Genomic DNA, 26,410 nt, shown 5'->3' with positions numbered 1-26,410 from the left:
AGATACAAATCAATGCTTTTTTAAAAGTAAAGGTTAATGTTCTTCAGCTGAGACTGGAGGAAACTACGTCATTCTGAACCATAACCTGGTGAGTTTCATTTAGAGACAGAATTCTTGACCAGTAATGAAAAGGAAGCAACTACAAACTACACAGTTTTGTCTCTTATTAAACGCCCCCTCCTATTATTACAACAAATAGGTTGGGAGAATTGTAAAAAGAAAGGAAAAATGATACCTTACTGTTATTTCTAATTCAGTCTTTGCCAAAGCATAAAAACATAAATCATACTGATTTTCTTTCACTAAATTCAGTTAAAATTCCAACATTTTCTATTCAGGAAGTAACTGATGTTGGTCTGTGGAATAAATTTAACATTCATATTAAACTACCATTATCATAGATATCAATACTAATATATATATAAGTATAGTCCAAAAATAATGGATACAAAAAAGGATTTTTAAGAACAGGTCACTATCCCAGCTCCATATTTAAAGCCTGTTTTAATTCTATTCAAATATTATACAGTGTTACCTACCCAATGCTGGGTACACTATCTGGCCCAAAAATGAGGAACAAAAAATATGCTTCTACAGGCAAGTTTCTATGAATCCAAGCAGAACTAGCATGTACACGGCTGGGCTCCCTCCCCCAACATCTGGGAAGCTGATGAAAATAGGTATATGAATTTGAACTTTTTTTTATAAAGAACTTTAATTTCTAGAATACTAAATTGCCAGAAGTGATCAATTTTTATTATCTAGACTAAAAAGTTTTAGTGTCATAAAGATTGCTTGGTTTTGCCTTAACCTAAGAGACTGCATTTCATGTAAGATCTCCATCCAACATAAATACAGTCCTTTCAAGTGTGCCTGCTGGTTTTCCTGCTCTAACCTCTTTATTTGCCTTTCTTCCTTCAGGAACAAACTATCCACCTTGTTTTGTTTTGAATCCTCACCTGAGGATATTTTTCCCTTTACTTTTCAGAGAGAGTGGAAGGGCGGTTGGGGAGGGAGAGAGAGAAGAGAAAGAGAAACATTGATGGGAGAGACATATAGACTGGTTGCCTTCCTTCCGCACGTGCCCCAACTGGGGATGGGGAGGAAACAGCAACCCAGGTGCATGCCGTTGACTGGGAATTGAACCCATGACCCTTCAGTGAGGAGGCCAATGCTCTAACCACTTAGCAACCACAGCCAGTGTTCCACCCTCTTTTTGAGGAATTATATTTCTTTCCTTTTTTTTTTTTTTTTAAAGCCTTTTGGATTTCAGAATTGCATATAAAGAATTGTGGGTTTGTTATATACATAAAAGATGCTTGGGAGGAAAGGCCTTTCATATAAACTTTATATTAGACTAGTGGCCCGGTGCACGAAATTCATGCACATTAAAAGGGGATTAGAGGAAATATTTTAATATTGCTATTTGCCCTTTCTTTATAATAGAAGTGTCAGAGATGAAAGAAAATTAGTAAAATGTATATGAAAATTTCCCTCCTGTCAGAGTCTGGGGCATGCCGCAGGACCTAGAGTCAAGTCCCTGCCCACCAAGCTGCGCTTCAAAAATGCAGGAGACCCAGACCTGGCCGGCCCCACCCCCACTGGGTGACACCCAGACCTGGCCGGCCCCACACCCATCAAGCCCGTTTGAGTGGGGGGCACAACTTCAGGTCCCCTGGCCTGGTGCTGGGGTGGGGGGCATGGCCTGAGGTCCCCTGTCAAGCCCCACCGGGTGGGGGCACGGCCTGAGGTCCCTGTCAAGCCCTACCAGGCGTGGGACGCGGCCTGAGGTCCCTGTCAAGCTGCACAGGTTGGGGGGGAGGGGGGGCGTGGCCTGCGGTTCCCCGTCAAGCCCCACTGGGCAAGGGGTGCAGCCTGAGGTCCCTGTCAAGCCCTGCTGGGCAGGGGGTACAGCTTGAGGTCCCCCGGCCTGGCGCTGAGGTGGGGGCATGGCCTGAGGTCCCCCATCAAGCCCCCGGGGCAGGGGGCACGGCCTGAAGTCCCTCGCCCTGGCCAGGCGCCATGCAGCCTCAGGTCCCTGCTGTTCGGTCATGACGTTACAGCATCCCGGCTAATTTGCATATTCCTCTGTTATATAGATAAAGAGAGATACCTCCTCCCTCACTCCTCCTCTTACAACTCTCCATTCTTCTATGACTCCTTATTGCTCAAACACACCAGACACATTCCCAGTGCCTAGCTCTGGCTTCCCCCTCTGGGGACTGTTTTCCTGTCAATGGCTCCCTCTCCCACCACCTTCAGGGCTCTGCTGAAGTATCACCTCAGCAAGTCTTTCTCTGACAACCCTACTGAAAATTTAAAACTTCTTTCCCTACCAGCACTCCCTGTCCTCCTCCCTCCTATGTCTTTCTCCAAAGTACTTAATACAATTGGACATCCTATATAATAAAGAGGTAATATGCAAATTGACCATCACTCCAACACACAAGATGGCCAGCAGGGGAGGGCAGTTGGGAGGGATCAGCGCTGCAAGGGAGGGCAGTTGGGGGTGATCAGGCCTGTAGGGGAGGGCAGTTAGGGGTAACTGGGCTGGCAGAGGAGGGCAGTTGGGGGCAACCAGGCCTGCAGGGGAGGGCAGTTGGGGGTAACCAGGCCTGTAGGGGAGGGCAGTTGGTGGGGACCAGGCCTGCAGGGGAAGGCAGTTTGGGGTGACCAGGCCTGAAGGGGAGAGTAGTTGGGGGTAACCAGGCCTGTAGCGGAGGGCAATTGGGGGCAACCAGGCCTGCAGGGGAGGGCAGTTGGGGGCGACCAGGCCAGCAGGAGAGGGGAGTTAGGGGTGACCAGGCTGGCAGGGGAGGGCAGTTAGGGGAAATCGGGCCGGCAGAGGAGCAGTTAGGCATTGATCAGGCTGGCAGGGGAGTGGTTAGGGGTGATCAGGCTGGCAGGCAGAAGCAGTTAGGGGCAATCAGGCAGGCAAACAGGCGAGAGGTTGGGAGCCAGCAGTCCTGGATTGTGAGAGGGATGTCCGACTGCCCGTTTAGGCCCGATCCTGGTGGAATCAGGCCTAAACGGGCAGTCGGACATCCCTCAAGGGGTCCCAGATTGGAGAGGGTGCAGGCTGGGCTGAGAGACACACACCCCCCGCCCCCCCCCCCGCCCCCGTGCATGAATTTCATGCACCGGGCCTCTAGTATTATATATTCTACATTTATTTATTCACTTGCTGTCTTTCCCCCAAACCAGAAATAGAATGAAAGTTCCACAAAGATGGGATTTTAGTTTTTTTATTAACTGTTTTATCATCACATTTACAACTACGATTGGAATATAGTACGTACATGGCATCTGAAAAGAGGAAGAGAATATTATTTGCTTCTACATACTTAGATGGTCAAACAAATACTCTGAACTGAGCACTGAATGGCAAAATTCTAGGGAAAGAGCACCTAGATACAGAAGGAATAGCAAACATAAAAGCCTGAGCTGTAGGGACAGGTTTGGCATCATCAGAGAACGGTCAGTGTGGCTAACAGCACATGAAGCAAGCAGAAAGTGAGGTGAGGATGGAGAAGGAGGTAGGGGCCACTTCACAGGCCAAGATAAGGAGTGTGAATACTTCAAGTAGGGTAGCAATGAACATCAATTTACATTTTAAAGGGATCATTTTTGCTCTTTATGGAATGGAAAGGTAAAAAGGAAAGAGGAAACATGGAGACCTGGTTTGTCTGGGTTGTCTTTAGAGAGAGAGAAAAATCTTAGAAATCTTTAACGGTGGTCCAGACAGGAATTAATAGATGACTCTTAGGTTTTTTGCTCAAGCAAGTGTTTAGTAAAATGGGGAAAGACTAGGGTAGAAACAAGGTATTTTTGTTTGATTTTGTTTTATACTTTGAGAAGTTGAGAAGTGGGAAGAGTAGGAATGAAGAGTTCTATTGGCATTGAGAGCTTTGATTTTCGTGAAGAAGTCAGGGCTAGAGAAGTAAATTTAGGGATCATCAGCATATAAAACCCACTAAAGGCTAAGAACAGATGAGATACTAGTAGAGAGTTTAGATAACGTATAAGAGAAAATTAGTGCAATTAATACAAGGACCACAACAGACCATTAAGACTCTTAACAACTAATTTATTTTAAAATAGACAAATTATTAATTGTAGAAAATAGTAACACAGCAATATTAAATGTACAGTTTTAACCAGTACAAAAAGCAATAAAGTAATATCTGAAGCCTTATTTAAGAAATCTCAATACACTATCTCTGTAGTTCCTAAAATTCTGGCACTATTTCTAATGGGAGTTTGTTAGCAAAAGGCTCAGAAATATGGTAAGCCCTTGACCTAACAGCTAACTGATTTGTATGATATTCATGCAAAAATTAATGAGGGAACAGAGTAAAGCATTCTAGTGCCTTTGTTATCAAGATAACTGTAAAAATAAAAGTTTGAAACTTAATTGAGCATAAAATAAAATTTTGTTTTCTAACAAACAGCGCAGACTTCTTTTTAGAAAGAGTTTAGACAAAAGTGATTTTCCTAAAAGCTAGTTGATGCTACCTTAAATACCATCTATTTTAAATTATACCATCTCTAAATAAGTTAATCACACAAGATAGTTCAAACACACCTTTAGGTGCCAGGAGGGAAAGCACCTCTTTTACAATGTAGCTATTTTGAAATTTTTGCAAAAAATTAGGAACATTAATGCCTAACCCAAAGGCCTTTGAATATGTACTTGAAATTTTGAACTAGAAATAATGTGGCTGTGAATGTGCCAGTGTTAGACCATCTGATGTTAAAAACAAAAAAAGATAAATAGACAGTGGCCAGCTCTAAAGATACAAGGAAGACATGTACCATTCAAGAGAACACACACCCCTTCCCAAATTTAGGAGGGCAGAATAACTGCTGAGATGCAATTAGACTAATCTCTAAGAAAAAAAATTAAGACTCCTAATTTAACAGTCTGTTTTATGGAGTAAAATTATTTTGAATTTTGCTTCTTCAGGACCCAGAAACATTAGAAAGTGCACTTTGGATATACTGTATTAGGGTCCTCTGCAGCAAAGCTATGGCTGAACACTTTATTTTCCAAGTACTAGATGGATACTTTCTGAATTCAGCAATCTGAATGGTATAACCAAGAGCACTATTAATAACCCTAATTTTAAAGCATGAGTTGGATGAAGGAAAAAATCAACAAATTCTTAGAAGTCCTGAGGTATGAAATCTGTATCAGTAGTATGACAATATCCTATGTTTATAGTTTGCTTTTTGCTTGTATTTAAAAGCTAAAACTTATAAAACAAAACACAGTACATCAGATTCCATTAGTAAACTAAAATCTAATGTATAAAAATTAGTAATTTTTTAATAGTTTCTAATATCTGTTTTAGAAGGAGAATTCAGGATCATTTGGGTTATTGGGGGGCAGTCAGCCAAATTGCATTTGGAAGACAAGACACATTTTTAAGGATGTTCATGTTAAATTAAAAAAAATAAATATAAATTAATAAAAATAATAGCAAACATCACACATATGCCACAGAAAAGACAAAGTACTCAGACAGGCATGGGTTGTTGGGACTCCCACTCCCAGGCATCCTTTGGAAACAGAAATATCTGCTACAACTTTAAAATGGCAGATTTTACACAAGATTTTCAATCTTGTACAATAACAATGCATATTCTATTAACTACAGCATTGCAAATGGCTTAGAAATGGGCTGCACAAATCTTCAATGTGCACCTGAACATTTTATATCCATATATCCATAAACAGAGCAGAAGATATGTATTAAATGTGGCCGTAAACAGAACCTGGGAGAGTTACACAGTCCGCTCTGTAAGAGCCAGAGGTGAACACAGTATCCACCAAAGTCACGAAATCCTCACTTGGCTTCCCTGTTTGCGATATCTACGTTATCACTCATTTTCTGCTTTTGCATTCGTGTTCGAGTCGATGCTGGAAAAAAAATAAAGAACTGTTAATGGCACTGCTGGTGCCAGGTAAGTTGGCAAAGGCTTGCCATATGTTATGCTTATACCAAATCAGTAGAAATAGACATTTAAAAAGTACATGATTAATTACATCATAGACAAAAACAGAACATTTCTTTGTTGAATTTATTGGGGTGACATAGGTTAATAAAATTAACATAGGTTTCAGGTGTAAAATTCTGTAATACATCATCTGTATATTGTATTGTGTGTTCACCACCCCACATCAAGTGTTCTTCCATCCTCATTTATCTCCCTTTAACCTCTTCTACCTTCTCCAGCCTCCTTTCCCTTGGGCAATCGCCATGCTGTCCTCAGTGTCTATGAGTTTTTAATGTTTGTTTGTTTTTTTTTGCTTAATCCCTTTACCTTTTCACCCAGCCTCGTAAACTCCCTTCCCTCTGACAGCAGTCAGATATTTCTTTTAAATGATTTTAAAATTCTTAACTTGATTTTAGTGGTAGACAGGAGCTCTTCATAAAGAAGCACCAAGAATCCTATATAATAAAAGGCTAATATGCAAATTGACCGAATGGCAGAACAACCGGTTGCTATGATGCACAATGACCACCAGGGAGCAGACGCTTAATGCAGGAGCTGCCCCCTAGTGGTCAGTGTGCTCCCACAGAGGAAGCACCACTCAGCCAGAAGCTGGCTCACAGCTGGCGAGTGCAGTGGCGGTGGTGGAAGCCTCTCCTGCCTCAGCAGTAGTCGGACATCCCCCAAGGGCTCCCAGACTGGGAGAGGGCGCAGGCCAGACTGAGGGGACACCCCCGCCCCGAGTGCATTAATTTTGTGCACCGGGCCTCTAGTATTTAATAAAGAAGCACAAAGAATATTTACATTTGGAAAAGAAAGAAAATAGCAATTCTAAGTCTCTCCCGCTGGTCCTTCCACTCTGACTCATCTAGTATTGTTTGATGATCTTTTTTTGAGTGCAGTTATTTAAGGAAAGCTGAAAAGGAGCCTGGATAATTCCTTAGCTTTACCAGTTAAAACTCCTGCTGCTTCTCCCCAATTTTCCAGCTGCATAAATCCCTGAATTTCAACCTGTCAGAGGGAATTCACCAACATAGCTAAGTGGGTCATCAGGAAATGTACTGACTACAGCAACTGAATTCTTCTCTAAATATATATATATATATATATATATATATATATATATATATATATATATATATATATATGTTTTTACAGCTTTTTGCTCCCCTTTAAATGCACATTTGAGGGCTCCATAGTGCTTCCACATGTTTTCAAGGCCTGATTTTGGTTATAAGCTTTATTTCTATTTTCATGTACTAGAGTGGAAAAGCCACAATTATTTCAAAGTAAAAATAGGAGTACATTAGTCAATGTAAAATCCAATATATATACTATCTAATAAAAGAGTAATATGCAGATTGACCATCACTCCAACACACAAGATGGCTGCCCCTATGTGGACACAAGATGGCCACCACAAGATGGCCAGCAAGGGAGGGCAGTTGGGAGGGACCCAGGCCTGCAGGGGAGGGCAGTTGGGAGGGACCAGGCCTGCAAGGGAGGGCAGTTGGGGGTGATCAAGCCTGCAGGGGAGGGCAGTTAGGGGTGACCAGGCTGGTAGAGGAGGGAAGTTGGGGGTGACTGGGCCTGCAGGGGAGGGCAGTTAGGGGTGACCAGGCCTGCAGGGCAGAGCAGTTAGGGGTGACCGGGCCTGCAGGGGAGGGCAGTTAGGGGTGACCAGGCCTGCAGGGGAGGGCAGCTAGGGGCAAACAGGCTGGCAGGGGAGCAGTTAGGCATCGATCAGACTGGCAGGGGAGTGGTTAGGGGGTGATCAGGCTCGCAGGCAGAAGCGGTTAGGGGCAATCAGGAAGGCAGGCAGGCGAGCAGTTGGGAGCCAGCAGTCCTGGATTGTGAGAAGGATCCCAGATTGGGGTGCAGGCTGGGCTGAGGGACACCTCTCCGCCCCCCCCCCCCCCCGCACAAATTTCGTGCACCAGGCCTCTAGTATATATATATAATTTTAAACTTTTGGTATATTTAAGTTTTAATATACCAAATGTCTCTCTCTAAGACAACCCAGTAGCAGTTAGCATACAATTTATCTTTTCCATAATGTGCTTTCCATCTACTATACTAGGGTTAATCCTTTATACTGTCAGAATAACTTAGATAGAATTCCATTTGTCTTAACCTTTCAAATTTATGTTACTGTATAACTTGGAAAATGATCAGGTGGTGGTCTTTATCAAAATTCTGATATCAAGTAATGGAAAACTTTTGTTTTAAATTAAGTTTGAAAACTTGCAAGTTAGGAAAGTTCAGTAATAGAACAGAAGATTATTGTTTAAGTAAGGGTTATGATTTTATATATGCTAAGTTTATAAGACCTTACCCTGTAGCCAACACTTTTTAAGAGTTCCTCATAGTCCTGCTGTCCTGAACTATCTCCTACCCACAGCCATCCATGTTGAAGATGCAGTTTCATTTCTTAGTCTTCCTGAGCAAAGTATTTTTAGAAAGGGTCAAGATGACCTTTATTTGTATCATACATTTAAACTGTAAATGTTTGTGTAGGTAAATAATACGTTCTTGATTAAATTATGTTTTAAATACATGAACAAGTCCACTAACTGAAGGAATTATATGTATTTCTTCTTTTCTAACATGAAAAGTGTTTTTGTAATGTAAAGAATTTCATTTACATAAAGTGAAATAAGTACTTACTCATTTCTGCCAGTTTCTGTTGAAATTTGGACTCTCCTGGGAGATGTTTACTGCAGATGAAAAAATGCAAAATATTTTATGTCTATATGTATAAATTGAAAACTCAAATTTCCAGTAACTATGGTGCTTTCCATGACTTATTTTATACTCTTATTTTAGCGAGGAGCTTTTAATTTCAAAGGTTTATAAACAAACTATCTAAAATATGAATATCACAAATTTATGATCCTATATAGTTTTTCAGTGGTTCTTATAAAACAAGGTAGCTAATGTTTTTCAAGAGTAAGCATTTTAAAATCTAATGTTAATCAAAAGTTACACAATTTTATCAATATTTTATAAAAAATTTTCAGATTTTAAACATCTGATATTTTCAATGTATTTCAGTAGATGGCATATGGTTTATTTATATGGTGCTTTTAACTCTGGGATGCAGCCATCTCTATTATTTTGAGCAATCCTCACAATTTCCAAATAAAATTGGCATGAAAGGGATTGATGGAAGTCAAAAGCAGAGCTGGTACTCCAGTTCTCCAGATGACCAGCTCAGCTACTGAAAAACATTCTAAAACTGTTCCTACCTTCCATCGGCTTCATCTGAACCTTCAATATCAAAGCGTAGTTTTTTCAGTGGTTTAGGAGGGTTGCTTCCTTCTGCACTTCTTTTGAGCACACGGTCACTGTTACACACCATCTGATTTATTTTCTGGAACTTCTCAGAAGTCTATAAATTACAGAATTCCTTGTTAGATTTTTTAATGTCAGCATTTTGTAGTCAGCAACCCTTAACTGCAGTTTGCGGTGTGTCAACAACAAAATCAGGCAGAGGTAATATCAGCATTTTAATTTTCTGCTTTACTGGATCAAATAAGACATGAAAAATCTCAAAATCAGAATAACTATGTTTCCAATTAATTACTCCCTTTTTTTTAAATCTTCCTGTCTGACTACTGCTCTGAAAGTCATGGTTCCTCAATTTCAGAACACACTTACACACCAAACCAAGGCTTCCTCTTTCTCAGAAACATATAAAGTTGAAACAGCTTTCTGGAACCCTGTTTTTGACAATTTTTATTTTTTTTAGGACATAACATAACCAGAGAGAACATCATGAGAATTTAATGAAATGAAGTGTCCAGTAATAATAATTTTGGACTCATTTATGAGTATTATGTTGACAAGTCATATAGTTTATATATTTTAAGCCATCATTGATACAGTATTTGTTGAAATGCTGCTAAATCATAAAATTTTTTAAATAACAAATCAAATAACAAAAAGACTTAAGGCCAGGCCAGTGTTCTCAGTGGTTAGAGCGTCGGCCTGTGCACCAAAGGGTCATGGGTTCAATTTTCAGTCAAGGGCATGTACCTGGGTTGTAGGTTCGATCCCTGGTCTGGGTCGGGGAGCATGTGGGAGACAACCAATTGATGTGCCTCTCTCACACTGATCTTCCTCTTTCTCTCTCTTCTCCTCCCCTCCTCCCCTCCTTCCACTCTCTCTAAAAATCAATGGGAAAAATATCCTCAGATAAGGATTAACAACAACAAAAAGACTTAAGAATTTGAGTTCATCCAGTATTATTGGAGACGGTTTGAGAGAGATATCCTGAGGGAGAATCTTGTCACAGCAAAGTAAAGAAAGTTTTGGAAGAAATACCAAAGGGGGTATACCTTATCTTATCCAAGGAAGAAACATGTGAAAACATTTTGTTATCTACCTATTTTTGAACCAGAGTGAGGTGACTTTCTCAGGGATGTGTATGAACATGTTCATTTGAACTAAAAAAGTCAGACTTTCTGATAGAAATTAAATCTGAATGGTGATGGAAGGAGACTTGATTTGGGGTGAACACACAATACAGTGTACAGATGATGTGTTGTGGAATTGTGCACGTGAAACCTGTATAATTTTGTTAACCAGTGTCACTCCAATAAATTAAAAAAATAGTGAAAAAAATTTAAATCTGATCTGACTAATTGATTTGAAGTGGGGATTAACTTTGCTGATTATGTTTTATTTTCCAAAAATCAAACACAAAAACAGGTTTTGATGCGAAATACATTTAGAACACATATATATATGATAGAAACTAATCCCAGTGCACTTATTAAATTTATAAGATTTTTAGTTATCAGCTTTAAAATATGGAAGTACATATAACAACACTCTCAGTACTCTTAAAGGTTATGGCAAGCAGGAAAGTTTGCATACCACTACTCTATCGTTATCCAGATCCAAGCCTACTTATATGTGTCTCCTTTGTGAAGCCTGAGAGCTGTCGCCTACCTTGAGCTAAATGTCACATCATTTTATTATTTGTAACATACGTTTTAACACCTGGCTTTTGGTGTACAAACTTTTAATCTTTCTCCAGTTATTTCATTTGGGGAAGAATGGCAGGCACAATGGCTCTTACTAATTCCCACCTCCTAGTGTTTACACCTTGTGTGATCCCCCTGAGTATGGTCTGGACTTAGTGTTGTCTTGCTTCTGACAAAAATAATATGGCAAAAGTGATGAAATGTCACTTCCAATGTTAGTGACCAAAAGACTGTGACTTCCATCTTACTCATTATCTGCCTTTCCTCCCTCCCTCTCTGGAATTTTTGCTCTGGGGGAAGCAAGTTGCTATGTTGTGAGCAGTGAGTAGCCCCATGAAAAGCCTCGGTGGCAGGGAGGGAGCGGATGGCTTGGGCAGATAGCCATCAAGGACCAGCCAGCAGCCATACTAGTGCATTTGCAAGAAATCCTCCGTCATTTGAGCCTTGAGATAACTGCAGCCCCAGCTGACATGCTGGCTGCAGCCTTATGAAGACAGGCCCTGGACCCCGCTAAGCCACGCTTGGATTACTGAAACCACAGAAATCCGAGAGAAAAATGTTTGTTTTAAGTTACTAAGTGTGGGTGTGATTTGTTATGCAGCAATAAATAAATAATAAAGGTAAGAGAAATGCGAGTGGTGAAACAGTAATAGTAATGCACACTGAATATAGGACTGCTGAATTAGTGATGTTAATTGAAGGCGAACTAGAGTAGTAGGTTTCCATTCTAGATTAACTTTCAAAGCTAAGCTTTCCCTTGGATCCCTCAGGAACAAAGACCACTATATACCCTACTATTTACACTGGGGCAGAGTGTCATGTAACCAAGGCCTAATCCATTTATTAGAGAAAGAATATCCTAGAAGTCTGAGAGGAAGGACAAGCAAAGTGTATATATGTGTAGAAGGAGAAGACCAGTAGGTAGAGACTGGCTGGTGACATTTGGATATGGTGGTTACATTTTGGAGTATCTTATTTAAATCATACTCATAATTAATTAATTTTAAATGTTTATTCTCTCTCTCTCTCTCTCTCTCTCTCTCTCTCTCTCTCTCTCTCTCTCTGTGTGTGTGTGTGTGTGTGCACTTGAAATTCGTGCACGGGTAGGGTCCCTAGGCCTGGCCTGCGATCTGGGCTGATCTTCCCCAGCTGCTGGCAGCTAGCCCACTCTCCACCGCCGGTTGCCTTCTGTGTGTGGGGAGACTTGGGGGAGGTGGGGGCTACTGGGGCCCTGTTAGCACCTGCCTTGGCCTGGCACCATCCCCATCTGCCGCCACCCACCCCTGGTTCTCTGTTCCCCATCGGGCAATCGGAGCCTGCCGACTAGGGTGAGGGACCAAGAGGTTGGCCATTCCCGCCTGCTCGCTGGCCCTGTCTCCTGCCGCCGGTCACCCTCTGTGTGTGTGGGGCGACCAGCGGGGTGATCGGGTCCCCACTCACACCTGCCTTGGCCTGGCGCTGCCCGCATCTGCCTCCACTCACCCCTGGTTCCCGTTCCCCATAGGTTGGCCAGAAGGCTCCAATCAGGCAACTGGGGCCTGTGGGCTGGGGCAGCTCCTGTGTTGAGCGTCTGCCCCCTGGTGGTCAGTGCGCATCATAGCGACTGGTTGTTTGGCCATTAGGTCAATTTGCATATTATGCTTTTGTATGTATAGATATATATCTACATATATATACATGAATGTATATACACACATATGTATATTACATAATCTCAAAGGAATATTTAGAAAACATTTTATTTGAAAATAAATCTGATATATATATTCTAAATTCTGTAAAACATGACTAAATGGGGTATTTTAATAACAGCATTTATAAATTCAAATTAAAGAAATCTTCCATTTCTAGTGCATGTCACTGTATTTGATTGAAAAATACTCACCCCAAATGATTCACCAATGGATACTAAGATTCTGTCAAGTTAAGATAAAATACAAATTAGTAATGAAAATCATACACAACTGAGCAGACAGAGATGAACATAACACTGTCAGAGATGAACTATAAGAAATACCAAATCAAAGGTTTCCTCTACCCTAGAACCACCGATAAATTATACTAACAGGTTTATTTTAATAGTGGTAGTCTAGTCCTAGATTTTTAAAGCAAGAACTATGTGTCTGCAAGAACATATTCTGCTGGTGTCCACATTTAAAGAGGGTAAAATAAATTTTTAAGTTTACCTCTACTTAATTCTTCCTAAATAAATAGGTAAGTTATTAACACTTCTTTCACATTTTCTCATTAAAAAATCAAGTTACATATGACAAAAATATATGATATTATGAAATAATCTATTCTAATTAGAATATAGGGTAAATGCTATTTATCATATATCCCAGAATCAGAAATCTCCATTAGTCTGCTTGGCCTTATTTGAACCATATAATTTATGTTCTTGATAATAAAGCTGAAGAACAGCATTAGCCTGACAAAACAAAGATTTGATGATATGCACAAGTAACTAGTAGACATCCAGATTTTATTGTCCTTTAATTCATTGGTAAGTGGCCATTAATCTCTATATATTTGACTAACCAGAATACCTAAATATGCTGGGTAAATAAAGGGTTAAGATGCTCTCTTAATGCTTGATCAATGATATATTAGGATTTTCATGGGACTTCTTTGCTAAAGAAGAACCCCAACCCAGAAGTGATTTCACTAGGATCAGCAAATAGCCATCATTATCAGCATAATATGGATTAATTATCATCATTAAAAAATTACCCTGTATACATTTTCATGTGGAAGTGTGTGACTGTGTAAATTAAATAAACATGATGTGGCATCTTAGCAGTTTATAACGTAAGTTGCAGATTTCAATACACAGATACTAGCTATAATACCAAATAAAAGATAGTATAGGGGCACACAAGAGCATATATATCATTTGCCAATTATTTTCTGCCTTATCTGTTCCTGTAGAGCTTGAAATTTTCATCGTGAGAATGCATTACTTATATAATTAAACATACCACACAAATATTAATATTATTAATATTATCCCCTCCCCTTGTTTGCTTTTCTTGTCCATTAAGTACAACAATATGGGCTGACAATTTCCAAGATGAGATGACATTAACTATAATTGCTAATCTGCCTCCCACTTTATACAAATAGCAGTTTCAAATAGCCCATGATAACATATAATAAGTCAATTGAACCACTTCAAAGCCAGAGAGCAGTTGTGGTTGGATGAGGAATATAATATAATGATTTGTGGTTGCACAGAATCTTTCATCTAAAAATTTAAAACTGCTTCACACTCATCATTTACCAGATCCACAGCACCTTTCTGAGGTAGACACAGAGAACTGCCCATGGTAGTATAAGGAAGTCACAGGAAGAGCTAGAGATGGACTTCTAAAGACTTAACTTAGTCAACTACTTTTAATCACCCATCTACACTTTTATAACAGAGCAAGATGAACAGGTGCACAGAAAGAGTTTATAGGACATTCAATAAACCACAGAATAAAATTTATTAACCAAAAGTATTTTGTTTAGTAGACTGGCTAACAAAAATATGACTTGAAACCTATTACCAAACTGGTTCTCAGACTGTTTACCAAAGAACAGATCCCAGCATCCAGGAAAGCTAATGCCTTAATTTGCAAACCTACCTAAGTATAAACACAGTATCTTTCACTCCCCCTAAATTCTTATCATGTCACTTAATATAAATAAACAAATTAGGGATGCAAGAGTATAGCTTATTTTAAATTAAGAAAGTTTTATATTTTTATGCTTAAATCAAAATAATCCCCTCTTATATTTTACCACTTCCCTAAAGAGAAAACACAAACCTTGATCTTGGAGTCATTTTTGTTGGAGTTGGCAGACCTTCTGAAATTTTATATGGGTTCTTCAGGGGTGATATATAGATGTTCCCTCCAGGAATCCGTAAAGGTGAACTAGAAAACTTGTAAGGGCTTCGAGGAATGTGAGGTATTGGTGATAAGGTAGGGGGCTATGGTAAAAGCAAAGAGGCAGATTATTTATTTACTGTTTTAGTGAGATCCATTGCTTTATAATTAGATTTTCCCAATCAAAGGCTACTTTTAACATACCCTGGTGGAAGCATACTGCAAAATATTTGTTTTCAGTCTCTGCATAAAGACGGAGTTATAGAATACTATAATAGAATCATACTCTTCTTCTCTGATCAAAACCCGTTTGAAGGTCTGAAGAAGAAGAATAAAAACACTTGTTAAATTAATTTGGGAATTTGTCTTTAGATTTTCTTTTTTAATAGTTCATAATATTTTTTAACAGTAAGAAACACATATTATACAGAAAAAAATAATCTAAAAAAGCCTGGACTTGGATTATTGTAGGGATATAGTATTTCTTATTAACTTTATAATGTAAATTTGGATACTAAAGAGCATTACCTTTCTAATTACATTTTAGTTACAAATAATTAACCAATAATATAAAAGTAACAAATTAATATGTGGCTTTATATAATAAGATCAGAATTTATTATCTAATTAATAACTGAAGTTATCCATATTATAGATATGGACCTATCCCAAAAAATCTTACTATGGAAGATTACCTACCTCTTGAACAGCATGAGGAAGATCCTTGTAAGCTGTGACAATGATTTTGAATTTAAGGTCTATATTCTTCACTTTGCATATGCCATACATAGAACACATCATGATCTAATAAATAAATGTGATGTAAAAATAGTCAGAATTTTATAACATGATTGTTTTCTAAAAAGCATTTATCTTTCTTTATAACCTTAAAAATTGAAATTTAATTTCCTCCAGGGTTATCTTTTCCCATCCTGAGCTCAGTTTGAAAGTCTATGTGAAGTGTTTAACCCAAATTGTATTTAAAGAACAAAACGCAAATAGCCAACTCTCGAATATTAAGAACTGATCATTTGGTTTATAAATAACCCTAACTTTTGCTCCTATCCCTTAGGTATTTCCCAGAAGATGAAAGTTGAAATTGGAATCAGTTCACTCTGTAAGTAGCACTTAAAAAAAAGCCAGGTGTTAAAAAGGTTCATATTATCAGGTAAAATAATATTTAATACACTTGATGGTGATGGTAAGGGGAATGTACTAACTGAAAGAGGACAGCAGAGAATCTTTTGTACTGTTGAAACTGTTCTGTTTCTTGATTTGGATGCTGGTTATACAGGTGCGTTTAGGTGATGAATTTACATTAAGATGCACCCTTATGGATTTTTCTATATGCATATGACATTCCAATTAAAAGTATTTTTAAATGCAAAAACAAGATTTAAAAGGATTCCCTGTGACTTTAAAACATCAAACTTCTTAAATTTGTATAAATGTTATTGCCTAATTTAAGTACTCATATCTTCTGCAACATTCTTGCTCACATCTACTATTGCCAAGAATACCTATTCATCATCCCTTGCTCAGCATTCAACCAGCCCCAATCCTACTATTCCTCCCATTAGAAGGCCATCCAGTATCCTCTCTGCTAATTCATATTTTTCTCCTACTCCAACACTTTACCTAAGGCAGCTCTCATAAAAATGTTTTTTAGTCTAGATAGCCAATTTCTTTGGAAATCCTTAGCATTACTGTTTATATCTTTCTAAATAGTAGAGAAGCAGTAGAACCAAAAGGCAACAGGTACCTACTTTAAAAAATCCAACATAATAGAATGTATACATCCAAATATAATCTGGTACGATATACATATCTGTAGGTTACACTTTATACAATAATTCATCTTTTGTTCAAAGCACTTTTACTGGGAACATTACTGCCAACCTTATAGAAATAAAAAATTATAAGATAACATCTATATATGTATAAAACCCTAATATGCAAATAGACCGAACAGCGAAACAACTGAACAACCGAACAACCGGTCGCTATGACGTGTGCTGACCAACAGGGGGTGTGCACGGAACATGGTGGGCGTCCGCTGTGGTGGAATGGTGGAGCAGGTGAATGGGGGTGCCAGAACAAGATAGGGCACCAGTCGCTGTCATCAGGGCGAGCCTCTGGTGGTTACTGAAAATTCTTTGCTCCCGCGCACCATGGTCCTGCCCAGCGCATGCACCTGCGCTGGCCCCTCGCACCCGATGCCGGCGCTGGAGCTGACACTTGCACCCACAACCATCACCGGAACCACTGCTTGCACCCACTGCTGGTGCCCGGCGCCAGTCCCGATTTCTCGGCACCGTCAGCAGGTGCGAGCGGCTGCTGGCCCTGATTGCCTGAGGGCTTCTCCACCTCCCCCTGCTCCTGAGAGATGATCGGGGCAGCAGCTGCCACTTGCACCCGCAGCTGGCACCAGCCGCAATTGCTCTGCACCATCAGCGGGTGTGAGTGGGACCAGTGCCATCAGCACGTGCGAGTGGTGGTGGCAGGAGTGGGGCTGCTGGAAGAGAGAAGAGAGGGAACCGCGGGCCATGGCGGGAGGGGCTGGGCGGGGGCGTGGAGGATGGGCTGAGACCCGCCCCTGTGCCCACTACAGCCTTGTGGCCCACAGTTCCTTTCAAGGTGCACGAATTCATGCACTGGGCCCCTAGTTATAATTGTATAAAAAAACCCCACAGATATCTAAGATAAAACAGAAAAATTTATAGGACACAAATTGCCAAAATTGATTCAATAAGATCTGACCTTGAATTTGTAATCAAAAACTTTCCACAAACAAAAGCCCAAGCCCAGATGGCTTGACTGGTGAATTCTACCACACATAAAGAATCAGTATCAATTCTTCACAAACTCTTCTGAAATTAGAAGAGGAGGGAACACTACCCAACTATTTCTACGAGGCCAGTATTTTTCTGATACCAAAACCAGGTATCACAAGAAAATTGTTAACATCTCTTATGATTATAAATGTAAAAATCTTCAGTCCTGGTAGCTCAGTTGGTTAGAGCATTGTCCCAATACACCAAGATTGCGGTTCAATTCCTAGTCAGGGTGCATATAAGAAACAACCTATGAATGAATAAATAAGTGGAACAACAAATCTATGTTTTTCTCACTGTCTTCTCTCCATTTCCCCCTCACCCCCTAAAAATCAATTTTTAAAAATCTTCAACAAAAATAAACTGAATTCAGCAGCACTGTGGATACACTGTGACCAACTGGGATTCATTCTAGAAATGCAAGCCTGGTTTAACATGTAGAATTCAATTAATATAATATGCTAAGTATCAATACAATGAAAGGGAAAGAACAATGATCTCAATAGACAGAGAAAAAGTATTTGACAAAATTCAACATCCTTTCATGACAAAAGCACTTAATAAACTAGGAATAGAAGGAAACTTTCTCAATCTGATAAAGGACATATATAAAAAAACCACAGCTAGCAACATATTTAATGATTTAATAATAATGCATGCTTTCCCCTAAGATCAGAAACAAAACAAGGATATCCCTTCTCACCACTTCCATTCACCATTATATTGGAGGTTCTAGCCAGGGCTATTTGGCACATAAATGAAATGAAAGTTGCCTAGATTAAAAAGGAAGAAGTAAATTCACAGAAGACATGATCTTTATATTTAAGGAATCCACTAAAAACTATTAGAACTGGTAAACTACTTCAGCAAGATTGCAGAACAAAAGATAAATATATAAAAATCAACTGTATTTTAATACACTTGTAATGAATGTGAGAATAAACAAATCATCTTTTCTGTCAAAGAACAGTTTAGACAGCCGCCATTTTGGACTGCATGACTTGGCAGCCGCCATGTTGGCTGCATGGCTTGCAGCTCCCCTCGGGGCCACCATCTTGAAACTGCAAAGGCCAACCCCTCCCTTTCAATTAGCCAATTGTGAAAGACTGTGCTCCTGAGCTCCAATCAAGAGCAAGGAACAGGTCACATGCATCAGGGATTATAAAGCTGAGCAGCCCTCCTGCTCGGTGTGCACGCGCTTCCAGACCATGTGTGTGCACCCTTCTACGCAGAAGTAAAGATGTTTGCCTTGCTGCCTGGCTCCCGAGTATGTTTTGTATTCTACCAGAACCCTTGACTTGGGGGGCCCGTCTTATTTCTAACAATGAACAATCTAAAAAAGAAATTAAGGAAACAATTATATTTACAATAGTGTTAAAAAGAATAAAATACTTAGGCATAAGTTTAACAAAATCATTGCAAGACTTGTACTCTAAAATTAAAAAAAAATTGTTGAAAGAAATTAGGGAAGATTTAAATAAATGGAAAGACAATGTTGTTTTGACAGTACTCTTTAAACTGATCTATGATTCAGTTAATCCCTATCATAATCCCAGCGGGTTTCTTTGTGGAAATTGACAAGCCGATAAAATACATACAGAAAGCAAGTTTCAGAATAGTGAAACCAATCTTGTAAAAGAGCAAAATCAGAATGCTCACACTTCCCTATTTTAAAACTTACTATAAAACTACAGTAATCAAGACAGTGTGCTACTGGCATAAGAAAAGACATACTGATCAATAAAATAGAAGAGATTAGAGATAAACACACATTTACCGTTAATTTATTTTTAAAACTTTCAATAGGGAAAGTAAAGACTGTTCAAGTAATGTTGCTGGAACAACTGGTATCCATATACAAAAGAATGAAGTTGGACCTCATGCCATATACAAAAATTATCTCAAAATGGAACAAAATCTAAATGTAAGAGCTAAAAGTATAAAACTCGTACTGGAAAATGGGAAATCTTCACGACCTGTGATTTGGCAATAATTTTTTAGATATGACACCAAATGCACCAATAACAAAAGAAAAAAATAGGTAAATTTAACATCATCAGAATTAAAAACTTGAGTTTCAAAAGACACCATCAAAGAAGTGAAAAAACAATTCAGAGAATGTGAGAAAATATTTGCAAATTATATATCTAATAAGGAATCTGTATAAAGAATACATAAAGAATCCTTAGAATTCAATAATAAAAATAGAACCCAACTTAAAAATAGGCAAAGAATATTTCTCCACTGAAGATATGCAAATGGCCAATAAGCACATGAAAGATTCTCAATTAACATCATTAGCCACCAGGGAAATGCAAATAAAAAAAGATAACTACTTCATACCCACTAGGATGCTTATATCCAAAAAAAAAAAGCAAATGACAAGTTGGTGAGAATGTGAAGAAACTGGAACCTCATACACTGCTGGCATAATCATAAAATGGTATAGCCATGTTGGAAAACAATCTGCCATTCCGCAAAAGGTTAAACATAGAGTTACCATATGACCCAGAATTTCTACCATCAGGTAAATAAATACCTGAGAGAAATGAAAACATATCCTATCTAATAAAAGAGTAATATGTAAATTAACCATCATTCCACTACACCCACAAGCCATGCCCACCAACCAATCAGGAGCGAATATGCAAATAAACCCAACCAAGATGGCTACCGCCACAGAGAGCAGGAGGGAGGCTTGGGTTTCCCTGGCAATGGAGGAAGCCAAGCTTTCCGCCTGCCCTTGCCGGCCTAGGCCTCCACTCAAGGCTACAACGTTTCAATGATAGAAGATACATAAACCCAAACAGAAATGGCGGCAGCCACAGAGCTGGAAAGAGCAGGAGGCTAGGGTTGCCCCCGATGATGGAGGAAGCCAAGCTTCTGCAGCCCTGGCCGGCCCAGGCCTCCGCTTAAGGCTACAAAGTTTCAATTATAGAAGATACATAAATCCCAACAGAAATGGCTGCCACCACGGAGCAAGCAGAAGGCTTGGCTCCACTCCAGGCTACAAAGTTTCAATTGTAGAAGATAAATAAACCCCAGATACCAGGGCATCCCCTTGGGTCACGGGGGGCGTGGCTGGCCTGCAAACCACCACAGGCCCCTCACCCAGGCCTCTCCATGCCCCAAGGGAACCCCCACCCTGATCCGGGACACCCTTCAAGGCAAACCAGCTGGCCCCCACCCGTGCACCAGGCCTTTATCCTATCTAATAAAAGAGTAATATGCAGATTGACCATCATTCCAACACACAAGATGGCTATCCCCATGTGGTCAAAGATCCTGCCCCCATGTGGACACAAGATGGCCACCACAAGATGGCTAGCAGGGGAGGGCAGTTGGGAGGGACCAGGTCTCCAACGGAGGGCAGTTGTGGGTGATCAGGCCAGCAGGAGAGGGCAGTTAGGGGTGACCAAGCCGGCAGAGGAGGGAAGTTGGGGGTGACCAGGCCTGCAGGGGAGAGCAGTTGGGGGGACCAGGCCTGCAGGGGAGGGCAGTTGGGGGTGATCAGGCCTGCCAGGGAGGGCAGTTAGGGGCAAACAGGCTGGCAGGGGATCAGTTAGGCATCAATGAGGCTGGCAGGGGAGTGGTTAGGGGGTGATCAGGCTGGCAGCGGTTAGGGGCAATTAGGAAGGCAGGAAGGTGAGCAGTTGGGAGGCAGCAGTCCTGGATTGTGAGACGGATGTCCGACTGCCCGTTTAGGCCCAATCCCGGTGGGATCCCAGATTGGAGAGGATGCAGGCTGGACTGAGGACATCCCCCACCCCGTGCACGAATTTCATGCACCGGGCCTCTAGTGTCCACATAAAAATCTGTACATGAATGTTCATAGCAACATTACCTACAACAGCCAAAAAGTAGAAATCAAATGTACGTCAACTGATGAAGAGATAAACATGATATGGTATATCTATACAATGGGATATTATTTGGCAATTAAAAGGAATGAAGTAATGATAAAAGCTATAACACAGATGAACAATGAAAACAATAGTATGGTAAAGGCCAGAGGTGGGGGAAGAGAGGGACAAATGGGGGAAAAGGGGATATTTGTAATACTGTCATCAGTAAAAAATAAAAAAGAATCCATATATATTGGCACACACCCAGGTCATCTATGAATATCTATAAAAATTAATCTAAGTGAAAGAAACGCAAAACACAAAAGATAACATATTACATGATTCAAGTTATATGAAATATCCAGAATAGGCAAATCTACAGAGACAAAAAAATTAGTGTTGCCTGGTGCTAGAGAAGGTGGGTAATGGGGTGGTAGGTGAGTGCTAAAGGGTATGAGGTTTCTTTTTTTGGCATGATGAAAGGTTTTAAAATTTACTTTGGTGATGGTTGTACAACCCTGTGAATATACTAAAAACCACTGGAGTTACACTTTAAATGGGTAATTTGTATGGTATATGACTTAATCTCAATAAAGCTGTTACCCAAAAATATTATCATCCTGTTTACAGAAAAGAAAAAGGGAAATATGAGATTATTCTTTGTAAATTAACCCAGTTGTTTGTTAGTTCATTCATTCATTCAATAGGTACTGTTTTAGATCAATTGATTCTTACATCTCCTGCTCTATTCTACAATGAAATGAAATCTAGCTTATCACAACACAGAAAAACCTATGATAAACAATTTCTTCAGTGACTTTTACATAGAAGATCTTTCAGGTCATTAAGCAAGTAAAGTTACTGAAATACACTCAAGCTCTAATTTGTAAGAATTCAGGAAAAATATAAAAGGTAGCCAATAAGTAAATATATATTAAGTCTACTAAACTGATCTAGCTATTTGAATTTGATCTTAAGAATCAGTACATAGTTAACAAACACGTAGGAGAAAGGAAGATGAATTGCATTCTTTTCTTACCTGATCCAAATGCCTGTCTCTCATGAGTTCATACTCATTTTGCAGTGTGTGCTGGAAAAGGGTCCAGATGATGTGTTCTAGTTCTGGATGGTCAGACAGAAGATGTGCGCATAGAGTGTTTAGGCGAAGATATGCTAGTCGGTACACTTGAAGAGACAAGGGGAATTAGTTACGTTTAGCGTTCATCTTGAATTATCAGTGGATTTTTAAAAAAAAACATTAAATGGCTATAACCATATGCTGTTAAATAAAATTTTAATAATAACTACACTTCTACCATTCTTCCCCTTATGAATAAATGATTCCTAGACTTAGCATAGTGCTAGGTAAAATAATACTTGCTGAATTATTACAGCATAAAATTGAGGCAGAGTGGAAGGTAAAAGAAAGAAGATCATAAGATATTATGAAATTAGACAAACCACATAGGGTTTGTTTCAGTTCCGTTGGTAACCACTCATCACAGACATTGGAAATTCTTTCGGTATTCAAAAGGGACATTATTTTTAAAAATGGAATTTTCAGTTTTAAATTTTCCAATCCTAAACACAAATACAAAGTGTATTTATCTATAAAATGCCAATGGAGCATACTCTGTTGAAAAAATGGTAGATTGTACCACTAGGTGGTAACATGACTGTGATATAAACTTTATTTAGAGATTACTGTATTAAAAATACTACAGGAATACAGGGTTGGAGAAAAGGAATCCACAAAATTGAATTTTCCACCATCTACTTTAAATATGAATAGCCCTGGTTTTAAATGTACTGTTAAAAGACTTGCATAAGGTAATCAGAATATTTTAGTTAACAATTTATCCCAGTGGTTCTCAAACTTTAGTGTGCATCAGACTTGCCAAGAGTGCTTGTTAAAACAAGATTTTTTTTTTGCTTCATCCTAGAGTTTCTGATTAAGTAGTTTATTTTAATTTCTACAACTTTCTAGGTAAGCTGGACTCTGCTGGTTGGGGACTATACTTTGGAACCACTGCTTTTGTAAGGGCTGTCTTACAATATTTCTGACTTTAATAAATCAGAAAAAACGTTTAACACAGAGAAATCTGGCCTTTCACTTTCCTTTAAAGAGCCCCAAGTGTGTGTACACTTGTGTGTATAAACACATGCACAGACATACAACCAACCTCCCTGTACTACCATACACACACGATCAGAGTGCTATACAAGCTGGTTATTAGGAAATGTACCTGTACTAGGGCACAGCACATTGTGTTCTCTCATATACATCTGAACACCTGAACATGCACACCTGAACAGCAAAAGCAATATCAGGAGCAAGTATTTCCAAACATAAATTTGAAATCATAACAAAAGCAGCAACAATAACATTTTTCTGAGTGCTTACTATGTGCTAGGCACCGTTGCAAGTATTTTATATATTAATTCATTTAATTCTCTCAAAAACATATAAGGTAAATTATCATAATTATAAGGTAGATTATCATTTTTATGTTATAGATGAGGAAACTGAGGCATAGAGCTATTAAGTGTGTCCACGGTCACACCTAGTAAGCAGAAGAACCATTATTTGAACCTACTCAGCCTGGTTTCAGAGTCCATGCTCTTGAAAGTAATCATCTACTAACCTTTTTTGTAAAAGAATGAGAGGGAGGTAGATTTCAATGGCTTCTGAGTCTGGAAGGCTGAGGTTGCTGGTGCCTCTGCATTTGCAGTAGAATTTACACGTGTAGTTGACCCTTTTTTCTTTGGGGATCTTAAAGGAGAAAGATACCTAGATATATTCAAAGGAAAAGTCTTCATATATGTTCGCTAAAAACCTCTCTCTCTCCCTCAACCCTCTTCCTCCCTCCTTCTCTCCCTCTCCCTCCTCCCCCTTCATACACACATACACACACACACACACACACACACACACAGTTGTGCACATGCATCCAAACACACCTTGTATATTTAATCTGTTGTTCTGTTATTCCTTGAGCAGGCTATTTAAATATATAATGAAAAATATAGCTTAACAGGCAAACTAAGTTTGTCATTATCATTTCTAACTTTTTAATAAATGGCTTTTCCAGGGAATTACTGCCATATTGAAAAAAAAAAACTACATAGTATATATGTTCAATTTTAATAATTATAGTGGGATTGAGATCATAAAATGACTCCAGCATAAAATAACAAGTTATTATACTAAAATAGTACTGTCATTTTTTTCCTCTTAAAAATGTCTCAATAACTATGTTTCATATCTGTACATGTACATATACCCATATAAATTATTTAATACAGATTTCTATGAATTAATACTTTAGATAAAATTATCAAGGCAGATTTACACCTGTTATTAAATACAGGATGGGGCAAGAGTAAGCTTATAGTTGTTCGCATGGAAAATAAAACAGTAATAAATAAATAATAATACAAGAATAAACTCGTGTTTTGTGTACTCACAACTATAAACCTAATTTTCCCCATCCTGTATGTCAGACATAAATCTCAATTTCTTTTTCTTTTTTTTTTTTTTTTTTTGTTAACCCTCACCTGGGGATATTTTTACATTGGTTTTTAGGGAGAGTGGAAGAGAGAGGAAAAGACAGAGTGAAACATTGATTTGAGAGAAACACATCAACTGGTTGCCCTCTGCATGAGCCCAATGAGGGCCCTGGCTGCGAAGGAGCCTGCAACCAAGGTATGTGCCCTTGACTGGAATCAAACCCGGGACTCTTTGGTCCACAGGCCAATGCTCTATCCACTAAGTAAAACTGGCTAGGGCAAATCTCAATTTCTGACATTCCACTACTCTGTGTTGCCCTTTATTTTACAGGATAATCCAAATCTACTTTCTAATTTTATGTTAGTAGCTAAGAAATAATTCTGAATAGGAAGTAGGATTTGTACTTTACCATGGATGTTTCTACTACATGCAATATACTAACTAATACACTAGGAAAAGGGAATCACAATCATAATGATTTCATAAGTACCAGATCTAGTCTACTATCAACGTTGGATTCCCTTCACTTCACTATCGTATCTAATAAAAGAGTAATATGCAAATTAACCATCATTCCGCTACCCCCACAAGCCAAGCCCACAAGCCACACCCACCAGCCAATCAGGAGCGAATATGCAAATAAACCCAACCAAGATGGCTACAGCCACAGAGAGCAGGAGGGAGGCTTGGGTTTCCCTGGCAATGGAGGAAGCCAAGCTTTCCGCCTGCCCTTGCCGGCCTAGGCCTCCACTCAAGGCTACAAAGTTTCAGTGATAGAAGATACATAAACCCAAACAGAAATGGCGGCAGCCATGGAGCTGGAAAGAGCAGGAGGCTAGGGTTGCCCCCGGCGATGGAGGAAGCCAAGCTTTCTGCACACCCTGGCCGGCCCAGGCCTCCGCTTAAGGCTACAAAGTTTCAATTATAGAAGATACATAAATCCCAACAGAAATGGCTGCCGCCACGGAGCAAGCAGAAGGCTTGGCTCCGCTCCAGGCTACAAAGTTTCAATTGTAGAAGATAAATAAACCCCAGATACCAGGGCCTTCGCTTGGGTCGCCAGGGGGCGTGGCCAGCCTGCAAACCACCACAGGCCCCTCGCTCAGGCCGTCCCACACCCCAAGGGAACCCCCACCCTGATCCGGGACACAATCCAGGGTAAACCAGCTGGCCCCCATCTGTGCACCAGGCCTCTATCCTATACAACAAAAGAGTAATATGCAGATTGACCATCATTCCAACACACAAGATGGCTGCCCCCAGGTGGTCAAAGATCCTGCCCCCATGTGGACACAAGATGGCCACCACAAGATGGCCAGCAGGGGAGGGCAGTTGGGAGGGACCAGGCCTGCAAGGGAGG

At 39.6% G+C, this 26,410-nt stretch overlaps 1 protein-coding gene across 6 annotated transcripts in view; it reads right to left on the bottom strand.

The window, feature by feature from the left end:
* Positions 1-4,066: 4,066 nt before the first annotated feature.
* The window catches only part of RB1 (RB transcriptional corepressor 1), a 228,465-nt gene continuing 206,121 nt past the window's right edge, over positions 4,067-26,410 (bottom strand). For 3 of the 6 annotated variants that reach the window (XM_080660113.1, XM_080660115.1, XM_080660116.1), the window contains 9 exons: positions 24,185-24,330; positions 22,579-22,724; positions 15,560-15,664; positions 15,065-15,178; positions 14,801-14,964; positions 12,874-12,904; positions 9,246-9,388; positions 8,665-8,714; positions 4,067-5,923 (listed from right to left, as the gene is read on the bottom strand). In XM_080660113.1, coding sequence (XP_080516239.1) covers positions 5,850-5,923; positions 8,665-8,714; positions 9,246-9,388; positions 12,874-12,904; positions 14,801-14,964; positions 15,065-15,178; positions 15,560-15,664; positions 22,579-22,724; positions 24,185-24,330 — 973 coding nt within the window. In that variant the 3' untranslated portion in view covers positions 4,067-5,849. Of the gene's footprint in view, positions 5,943-8,664; positions 8,715-9,245; positions 9,389-12,873; positions 12,905-14,800; positions 14,965-15,064; positions 15,179-15,559; positions 15,665-22,578; positions 22,725-24,184; positions 24,331-26,410 lie in introns of all 6 variants that reach the window. The other 3 variants (XM_080660114.1, XM_080660117.1, XR_013960129.1) reach the window with 3 other exon arrangements.

This window comes from Plecotus auritus (assembly GCF_963455305.1).
Source record: "Plecotus auritus genome assembly, chromosome: 3".
Lineage (NCBI taxonomy): Eukaryota > Metazoa > Chordata > Mammalia > Chiroptera > Vespertilionidae > Plecotus > Plecotus auritus.
This window is presented reverse-complemented; position numbering and strand designations above follow the sequence as displayed.